Genomic DNA, 10,766 nt, shown 5'->3' with positions numbered 1-10,766 from the left:
AAAAAAAATCTCACGTATAGATAAAGCATCTAATGTACTTTTTTATTTTAATGTGAGATTTGGGGGATACAGAACTTTTAGTTTTACATTATACATGTTGTGACTTATAACATTTTCAACAATGAGCACGTTACCTTACAAATGATGATGAAATATGGTTTTTAAAACGATGCATGAGACTTAGACCCTGGAATGTGGGTAATGTTTCCACTAGCATCTCTTCTCTCTGCTATTTAGCTGAATGTTTCTGCTTAAACACTCTCTGCCACAAGTGTGCTCCCCCAGTGCTCCTGTGCAGTGACAAAAGGATCATGGCAGTGAGAGTCAAGGGACTCAACAAGCAGAGAAAACACAGTCCCAGTGCACAGAGTGAATGACCACAAGGAGGTATACCATACTGTTAACAATAGAAGAAAAACTGAATTCTTATACTTCTGATGTCTGTCAAGTCTGTGAGGGTGCTGGAAGGACAGTAGAAGTTTTAAAGTATACACACAATAAATATGCACAGTCTTTAAAAATCCCAGAGGGTCACTTCAAATAAAGGATATTTAGAATATTGAAAAACAAGCATTTGAGCCAAAAAAATGTTTGCCTACAAAATTTTCTTTCTTTCATTCTCTGCCAGGAGGGTTGCATAAGCCTCTCTTTAGTATAGTAACACCCAAAGCCCTCAGGAAAAGGAACACACACAAATAATAAAAAGACAAAGGCTCCATATGGAAACTCAATTGTATTTATTTTTCTTTTACAGAATCAGAGAAGTAAAAACTAGTACCAAAAAAATGGTTTGATCTGCCTGATTTGGCTGCATACTCTCTGTACACATAGCATTCTAAATTAAAATTAAACACATTATAAAATGTAGAAGTAAAGTTTGTAAAAAGTTAAAGTACTAGCACAGAAATGATGTAGTGTGTTAGGGAAACAGTCTCTGTCAATGGTCCATTTTCCCAATTAAACTAATCTATAATTTCTTTTTTTCATAGAAGTTGTACTTTCAGAAGTTACTTCCTAATTATATCATGAGAAAACAACTCGTAATTAGCAACACTCCTATACTCCTATCACTCAGATCACCTTCCTCTACTGAGAGCTTTTCTGCCAAACTGGGAATAGCCCCTTGGCATACTGTCTTTTTTTCCTGTTTTACGTGCTTCTGGTAGACTGTGTAATCAGTGAAAGAGATGGCATTTCACATCCTAATACTAAGGTGAAACACTAAGAATTACTTAGATTGAATGGAGTTGCAAATAGGTTTTAACAATGTATTTACTTCAAGAAAATGTGTTTGGGGGTGTGGGGGGGGGGGGGGGGGGGGGGGGACCTAGAAAGAAAGATACATGAAATTACTTTCCTATTTCAATTTTAATATGCCTTTTCTATGGCAAAACTACTGAATGAAATGTTGAAGTTGATGGATGTAGAACTAAAAAGACTAGATATCCTGGTGGTTGTTTTCTAATAAGAAAAACAGTATAAATAGCACCTTATCATGATTCTGCAGGGGTTTTAACACTCATAATAATAGGAAGTAGCCTTTAAAAAGCTGTTCTTACATAGATTTCTAGCTTTAGTGTTCTTTAACAAAAGCCATATTTTATGGCCTTAAAAACAAACACAAAAAATTATATCTGGCTTTATCTATTAGTAAGCACATAGTCAGAGTCCATGTTTAATTCTGAAAAAAATGTTTGTTATGTTCATTAACAAATGTTTCAACTAATTTCACTTAAAAAATTCTAGTATTTTCTAATGCCACAAGCTTATTAGGAAATTATTTCTAAAAATTGATAATACAAATCATCGATGTTTTAACTACTTTAGGAAAAAAAGAGGGGTATCTGTTTCTTTTACACTTAATAACCTGAAAATGAGTCTATAAAAATATTTTTTAAAAATACAGTAACACTGCTCAGTTTTGTTAGGTCCCTTGTTTTTTTTTTTTGTTTTTGTTTTTTTCTTTCTTAGAATGTACAACTCTTTTTGCAATTATTGCTAACACAAGAGAAAAAGAAATAGTGCTTCCTTCAATTTAGTAGCAACATAAACATCACCCCCATCTCTCTCGGAGACTTGGAGAGAGAAGAAACAAAAGGAACTTAAATCACGGGTCCTTCAGGAAAAAGAAATCGCTGCGTTGTGTGGGAAGCACAGCAGGCTCATGCCCTGTCCACCTGCTGCTCAGCATCAGCATGAACAGGGCTCCATCCCTGCCCCTCCCCCACCACATAAAGTGCACGAAAGCCTTCTTTTCTTCTACAACAGTCTTTTGGTATAAAGTTTGTAGTCGAAAATTGTTGTTTTGTTTTGGGAGTGCACTGCTCATACCTTCTGCCTGTCTTGCTTTTGGGGTACTATAGCTTGTCTATTTTCATTTCACAACTGGTATCCTTTCCACTATATTCCATAACTTTACTACTTAATCTCTGACCTTTCCACGTGCCTTCTTTCCAACAAGATAAAAGGTACTCTGCCCATCTATATTCTGATAGATCAAAAGGATCTCATTTACGATCCCAAATGAATAAGTCCCCTTGGGAATTGAAAGGTTCCTCCCAGAGACCTCAATTATTGTCTTTTAAAAAAGATACTAAATTCATATATTATAAATAACGTCAGTTGAAAACACTAAACAGTTGAGGACTTCATTGGCAGACAGAGTGCATGCCAGGTGAACCCGATGCACTCTCTCAGTCCTTAAAAGCTAATAAAAAAAACATTTTTTGGTTACATAAGAGGTATTGAGTACATATTTCATGCCTTTTTATACCAACTGTAACAAAAGGATTAGGATAATATACTTAGGAATCACTTTTACTGAATTCAGAAACATATGCCTCCACCACACACCATCTAGAGGACATATTTTTAAATGTCAGTCAGAGATCTGCTTCATCCTTCAAACAGTTTCATAGATAAGACTATTTTAAAACTTGAAATCTTAAAAGCAAAACTGACAAGGCTTCAGAATTTAAAAAGCAACAGCTTGCTGTGTGTGCCATTGGACTGAAAGCTATGTGTCCTGATGTTTTCAGAACAATTTCAAAAGACAAAAATGCAGTTGCCACTGATTCATCAAAAATATTTGCCTGCCCTTTGTCATCAGCTACAAAATATAGTGCTTCATAAAATAAACATCAATTTCTAAGCAGTAATTTTTAAAAAATATAACTTGTAATTTTAAATGTTTTGTTTAATAAATGCTCATAATTAGTAGCAAACGGGTGTCATTCATAAGATCCGCAGCATAGGGACTATGGCATGCTGCCGCCACTCTCCCACTGGAAGGACTAGCTATGCAGATGCTATGCCCAAAATGATGGAGCATAAACTACAAGAGGACTGTGTGTGACTTTGTAAATACAGAGTAATAAGAATCATCAGAACCAGGATGGATTCAGCACTACACGGTATTCCATACAGCAAAATTTTACTATTTATATGATGATTTTTAAAGTTCAGGTAAATATTTAAAGCATTTGGTACTATTGTCATCAATAGCTTTAAAACTGTAAATCAGGTCTGATTTTGTATACATTTCCTGGACCGAGCCACCTGTCAGAAATCACTGCCTGTGGTCAACTTTTTATGGTTTATAATCAATTGATGTAAAAATTTCAATTAACACCCATAAAGCTTAGTCATGGGGCTACAGAGAGAAAAACAGGAACGCAATTCTGCATAACCCACCACAGGAATGCAGGCTTGCAGAAAACGAAAATAGAATATTTATTTATGTTTAACTTAGTTTACTATCAATCAAATCCAGGCAATGATTAAACTGGCCACATGGAAAGGAGGGAGCATGAGTCATGGGGGCAGAAAGCGGTTCACCTGCAGACTTGCTCTGCTCCATCGCTTTTCCCAAGAGGCCCAGGAAATGTCAGGTCATGGCTGCACACAGGTTACAATATACTGACTACAGCCAGGTCAGAAAGGGCTCGCTTTTGTTCAGAGCAGACTCTACATCATTGAAGAGGGGGATCAGATCTTCAGATTCCAGAGTTCCAAGGTCCACATTGGTTCCCAGGAGACAGTCCAGAAAATCAGGGAAACGAGTCTGCTGAGGATTGATGTTCATGGGTGTCTGCCCTGCGTTCTCCCCTGCAACAGAATGAGAAGAAACCATGTTCACTCCTTTTTCAGGTTCTTGAAAGAGGGGCAGTTCAAATGTTAACATAACTCTCGTCTTCACCTGTGCTATGCCTACACGGAAACAGATTTCTTTGCTATGGGTATAAAATATTTCGTCTCTGGGCAAAATTTCAGCTACCACACTGACACTGAGCTGGTGATGGTCGCTCCTAGGAGATGCAGAGGTGCCAGGGGAATCTGCAACTGTCCTGGGTAGACATGTCCAGGGGGACAAGTCCTGGGAAACAGGGAGGCCCAGGTGAAGGCCCTGGGGGTCTGACCTATGACCTGTGCCTTCCCGAGACAGTGGCATGAAGAGCTGTTTTGTGAAAGAGTCGAGAGGCCCTGCCTGTTAAGAAATGCCTTATCACAGGGCTATAATCTCAGGATTTAATTGCAAGCTTATATGTACCCATATCCTCCCTCTATGTTCAAAGATAATAGTGAGGAGTTTCTTTTAATGGTGTTATTAAAAGGCTGTCTTCATTGATGGCACTAGGGATCAATGTCAAAGCATTTTATAAAGTGGGTTCTGCAAACCATGCCCCTCCCTCCACTCCACCCCCCACAACATCTGCCTTTCTCACAATGCAGGCAAGTCACAATGCCTATGAGCTCAAGAAGGTTCTGAGATGTCTTGCAGTAAAGAAGTCTGCTTTATTTTGTCTAAGCCACCCTTACCTAAGCACATGTAATCACCTAATCCAATTTTGGCAGAACTTGGTCCTGATAAACTAGAGTTTATAGAGACAGTTGAGAAAATGCTGTTCTAGAATAAAATTAAGTGTCTGGGGTGTGACATGAGGAATCCATGTTCTTTATGAATAACTAGTGGCCCGGTGCATGAAATTCGTGCATGCGGTGGGGGTGGGGGTGGGGGTAGGGGCGGAAGGGTCCCTCAGCCTGGCCTGCACCCTCTCCAATCTGGGATCCCTCTCACAATCTAGAACCACTGGCTAATAAGTGCTACCTGCCTGCCTGCCTGATGCTCCTAACTGCTCTCCCCTCCTTGTCTGATCCCCCTAACTGCCTATCTGCACTCCCCTCCTGGCTTGATCGCCCTAACTGCCTATCTGCACTCCCCTCCTGGCTTGATCGCCCTAACTACCTATCTGCTCTCCCCTACTGGCCTAAACCCCCTAACTGCCTTTGTGCTCTCCCCTCCTCTCCGCGCCTTCAGACCCTGGCGCAGGAGTGCTGAGAGCTCTTTGCCGAGGCCCTGCCCCCATCCTGATGCCCCGCTCCAGGCTGGACGGTGCTGCAGGCCTGTGCGCGCCTCCGCCAGGGGGCCACCCCCTGCTGCAGCCTCATGTCCCCGTGGCACAAGTCCCCGCCCCCATCCCCACCCACCAGCTCCTGTGCGTGCACATCCTGTTGACTGGTCCTGACTGAGACACTGTTAGGACAATTAGCATATTACCTCTTTATATATATAGATAGTAGGAGAAAATGTACTGACCTTGTGTCCATAGACTGACCTTTTTAACTGCGTGGCCTTAGATATATGTAACTTGTTGTATATGAGATGTCTGTCCCTGTTTACCCATATGAAGTTGGTATTATAGCACCATTTTCACAAAATGGAGTAAAGCACCCACGGCTCTGGGCACCATTCCCACAAACTCATATACATACAAAAATACAATAAATGTTTGTCAATTGTGCTTAAAGAAAGAAAATACTTAGAACTCAATCACCATTGATTACAGAATATTAGAACAACTAGTTATTATAGACAGCCCCAAACAATTTTCTGAAGGAATACAATATATCTCAAAGATTGAGGAACATTGATCCCACCACAGCATCTTTTTTACAAAACTCATTACATTAGCTTTTGTGTCATAAAGTGCAGTAGTCTTTGCATAGAAATTCACTATTCTGACTAAAACTGCAGAAAATTCATTTTAAGCATATGAATTAAATATTTTCCAGGGAGAAAAATTATATCCTTCCTAGTAATGAGGGAAACATAATCCAACTTTATTTGGGTGATAGCAAAGTTTCATGACTTTTCTATAACTCATAAAATATCAATGCTTCTTGGCAATATTTTACAGGATTTTCATTGCAAAATACAATGAAAAATTAAATCAAGTTCAACCATGTAGTGAAAAACATCAAAATAGAAAAGAAAATCCAAAATAACTTTTTCTGCCACTAGAGTGTAACAGATTGGAAGTGAGGTTAAAAAAAGTTATCTGCCTTGAAGAATGATCTAAGGTGCTGATCTCTTTTTTACTTCATCGCCAGTTAGAATCCTTTATCCCTATTGATTTCCCATTTTAACTTTCTAATAACTCCAGAATACATTGTTTTAGCCAACTAAAAACTCTCTGTTTTAAATAATTCACCTTATCCTTTCTCCTCAGACATGGAAGGCATGAGGAGACTAGTTAAGGTTCTTTGTTGAGGTTAACAATTTTAAATTATCTCTCTTTGGAGCAACTTTGCAATCTCATTGTAATCTTTTTGGTTTTTGCAGTTTTATCCACTTAAAAAGTGGGAGACAAAAAGCAGGCAGTTCTTAAAAGAGTGTGATTATTTCAAAATATTCTGGAAGGATGAGTTACCTCCCAGGCTTTGCTCTATACGCTCAGCTGTGGTTTTGTGTGCCTTTCACAAGGGGAGTGAGTACTCAGCTGGCTCACTCCCATTCCGCATGTGGTCAGTGGACCTAACTGACTTTTCTAGCTACACTGGAGCTCCACACACCTTCAACCTCCCCTCATCTTGTTATGGGTAATTACATTCCTCTCCTTGAGAGGGCTTACCCCCATTTCCTATAAAGCCTTCAGAGAAGTGACTCACAAGTCAGTGGGCTGACAATCACCTAACCAGGGTACCCTGGAGCCCTACCATTTATCAAGTTCCTTTGGAACCTTACCTCAGCCTTCTTAGAAGGAGACCAAGCTCTGTGGTCTCATGATTCCTCATAGCTCTAAGAAGTGAGCACAGGGGTCCCACTTTACAGGCGAGGAAACTGATGGCACTCACCCAAAGTCAATGGCAGGAAGTGGGAAGCAAGAACTCAACTTCAGTTGCCTGTCTGCAAAGACTGCTCTTTTCAGGACACCACTTAATTCCACATTTTGCTTTAAAACATTCTCTATTTTAAAAAGCCATAGAATAGAATTCATTCTATTTTAAAAAGCCATAGAATAGAATTCACCTTTTTTTTTTTTTAAATGTCAAGCTTAGATTTAGGTCTCCTTAGTCTTTTCTTATGTAACTTTGCTTTATCTTTACTGGCTTCCCAGTGTTTAAAAGATGAAGCAAACAATTATTAAACATAGGAAGGAGACACTCCAAAGAGGGCAAATAAATCTCACACCAAAAAGGAGAGAGAGATGAAGAAAGAGAGAGAGGGAGACAGGCTAAGAGGGAGAAAGCTGAAGTAACAAATTAAAATATAACAAAACAAACAGGTAAAACTATTCCTGTATGACTCCTCACAATACAGCTACGCAACCCTCTAAACATGCACATGACGCCTGCGGGAGACCTGGGCAGTGCCCCAGCGCCCACACTCCTGGCAAGTCTGTCTCTTGGCTGACCGATAATTCAGAGTCAGATGGGAAGAGCAGGCTTCGAGAAGCAGAATGTGACAAATACAGGCACTGTGGACAACAGCAGTGGGAAAACCAATTATTTTCACCACAGAACAATTAATTTTCTGTCAGCCATCAGAATAAAGGAGCAACCTGCATAAAAACACCAAATAGTGGACACCTCTACTATCTTTTATTTTTGGTTCTAGAATATCTCTGGGAGTTTAGGACTTTGATAATTAAGTCTAGATTTGGCTAATAAGTCCAAATTTGGTTTCTGCAATTGAAGGCCTTACTCCTTGAGTAGAGGAGGAAGGGAGAGGTAACCGGGAAGCCAGCAGAGGACTGGCCTGCAGGCTGGGGACCAGGGTGAAGTCACCCAACTCTTCATTTTAATTGCTGAGGGAGGAAGGACACTGTTACCATGTTGGGATTTGGAGTTGACAATTTAGAATCTTCTGAGTTGCTTACCTGTCCAAAGCCCACAGTCAACGGCCCTCCAAATGCAGTGATGGTGGAACTATAAACCAGTACTTTCTCAAGAGAGAAAGTGGCTTATCCTATCTAATAATAGACAAATATGGTAATTGACCGTACCTTCGCTACGCCTCCCATTGGCTAATCAGCGAGATATGCAAATTAACCACCAACAAAGATGGCAGTTAATTTGCATACGTAGGCGCGAAGCAGCGGAGCGAAGACTGAAGGCGGCTCCGGCTGGAGCAGCGAAGGCTTGAAGGTGGCTCCAGCTGGAGCAGCAAAGGCTTGAAGGCTGCTCCGGCCGGAGCAGCGAAGGCTTGAAGGCGGCTCCGGCCGGAGCGAAGGCCTGGGTCCCAGGTGCTGGAGGAAAACTGGTGCCGGCAAGCAGGGGAAGGGAAAGCCTATTGCACGAATCTTTTGTGCAACAGGCCTCTGGTTTATTATAACTAAGGACCAAACACATCACTATTTCACTGTGTAAGAATGACAAGCAGACAACGGTGTCCTGATATGATGGTGAGGAAAGGGCTATGTGAAGCAAGGACAAGCAAAAAAAAGAGAAAAAGCAGAATTGAAAATCTTGTGCCATATACAAAACTATATTTATATAAACTATGGGGGAGGGACTAGAGCAGGGGTGGGCAAACTTTTTGACTTGAGGGCCACAATGGGTTCTTAAACTGGACCGGAGGGCCGGAACAAAAGCATGGATGGAGTGTTTGTGTGAACTAATATAAATTCAAAGTAAACATCATTACATAAAAGGGTACGGTCTTTTTTTTTTTTTTAGTTTTATTCATTTCAAACGGGCCGGATCCGGCCTGCAGGCCATAGTTTGCCCACGGCTGGACTAGAGTTTACTAAGAGTGCTTGGGGCCCAGCCAGCATGGCTCACTGATTGAGCATCAACCCATGAACCAGGAGGTCATGGTTTGATTTCCGGTCAGAGCACCTGCCCAGGATGTGGGCCTCACCCACAGTAGAGGGCGTGCAGGAGGCAGCCCATCAATTATTCTCTCTCATCATTGATGTTTCTCTCCCTCTCTCCCTCTCCCTTCCTCTCTCTGAAATCAATAAAAAAAAAAAATTAAAAATATTTTTTAAAAAGTGCTTTGTTAAGATTGTTTCTGGTTGGATTCCAGAATGGAGATGACTATAAAGATGATTTAAAAATGCAAACTCCAGAAAAACCAAGATGGCCGCACCGGAGATTGCTGCCTCGCACAACCACTTCAAAAATACAACTAAAAGACAAAATGGACATCATCCAGAACCACAGGAAGGCTGGCTGAGTGGAAATTCTACAACTAGAAGGAAAGAGAAAAGCACACTGAGACTCAGAGGAGGTGCGGAAGTAAAGTGCAGAAGTATGGAGGCACAAGTGGAAAGGGCTGGCAACTGACAACACGATTGTCTTTTTCAATTGGGAGGGAGTCTCAAGCTCCCGAATGCTCTGAACTCCAGTTCTGGGTGAGTCTCCGGGGACCCAAACTCATACGTGGAGAAACTGGACTGTCTGGCATCAGTCGGAACTCAAGGGCGGCTTTCTCTCAGAGGTGCTTGCAGTGATTACCGGGACACTGAGACGCGGGGCCTCTTAGGGTAGGACTGAGGAGCAGCCATAGCTGCTTGCTCCACCCTGTTGATCCCCTGAGACCCCGCCCCACCCAAGCTGTGCGCAGAGGCTTTTGCATATGAAAGGCCTGGCCCTTTGCAATCTGAAAATTACCTAACAAACTGCTGCTGGGTCAGAGAGACCCAGAACTTCCAAAAGAAGCCCCAAGGCCCCACAGCAGCTTGCATTGCTTCACAGCTGGGCCTCATCTGGGCACCTCCAAACCCCTAAAAAAGAAGAGGAATCTACAGATCTCTCATAGCTCCTGTTGGGTAGCCTCAGGAAGAGGCTAGATTAGCACCTCCTTAGAGATCCAAGAGCCAGTGTACCCAGTGGTCAGAGTGGGACCATCCAGATTACAACTCCTCAGATCCATAAGGGACACACTCAGGGGGAAGACTCAGTGAGCACCAAAGCCCCACTGAAGCAAGTTTTGCCCCAGAAGGGTGTCTCCAGCACAGAAGTTCTCCCACCATAACCACAGCTGATTCTCACAGCCAATTGGCCTGGAGGTCAATTCCTCCCAGTGATACCTACAACAATCAAGGCTTAACTACAACAAGACTGTGCACCCAGCCCACAAAGGGATGTACCAAGAGTGTCCACCTCAGGTAATTGGGGAGGCTGAGCCACTGGGCCCTATAGGACACCTAGCACACAAAGCCACTCTATCAACACAGGGAAGCAGCCAAAATGTGGAGACAAAGACACAGTTCACAAATGGCAGAAATGGAGGAAAGCAAACTACTGGATATAGAGTTCAAAACCACACTTATAAGGTTTTTCAAGAATTTTCTAGAAACCGCCGATAAATTTAGTGAGACCCTCAAGAAATCTAGTGAGACCCTCAAGGTTATGAAAAAGGACCAACTAGAAATTAAGCATACACTGACTGAAATAAAGAATATTATACAGAGTTCCAACAGCAGACTAGAGGATCGCAAGAATCAAGTCAAAGATTTGAAATATGAACAAACAAAAAA

At 41.6% G+C, this 10,766-nt stretch overlaps 1 protein-coding gene across 1 annotated transcript in view; it reads right to left on the bottom strand.

Moving 5' to 3' along the window:
- Positions 1-718: 718 nt before the first annotated feature.
- WWTR1 (WW domain containing transcription regulator 1) overlaps positions 719-10,766 on the bottom strand; it is a 184,621-nt gene continuing 174,573 nt past the window's right edge. The window contains exon 8 of the mRNA XM_005863498.2: positions 719-4,107. Within this exon, the coding sequence (XP_005863560.1) occupies positions 3,923-4,107 (185 nt within the window). The 3' untranslated portion in view covers positions 719-3,922. The remainder of the gene's footprint in view (positions 4,108-10,766) is intronic.

The sequence above is a fragment of the Myotis brandtii genome, unplaced genomic scaffold, assembly GCF_000412655.1.
Source record: "Myotis brandtii unplaced genomic scaffold, ASM41265v1 scaffold179, whole genome shotgun sequence".
Taxonomy (NCBI): Eukaryota; Metazoa; Chordata; class Mammalia; order Chiroptera; family Vespertilionidae; genus Myotis; species Myotis brandtii.
This window is presented reverse-complemented; position numbering and strand designations above follow the sequence as displayed.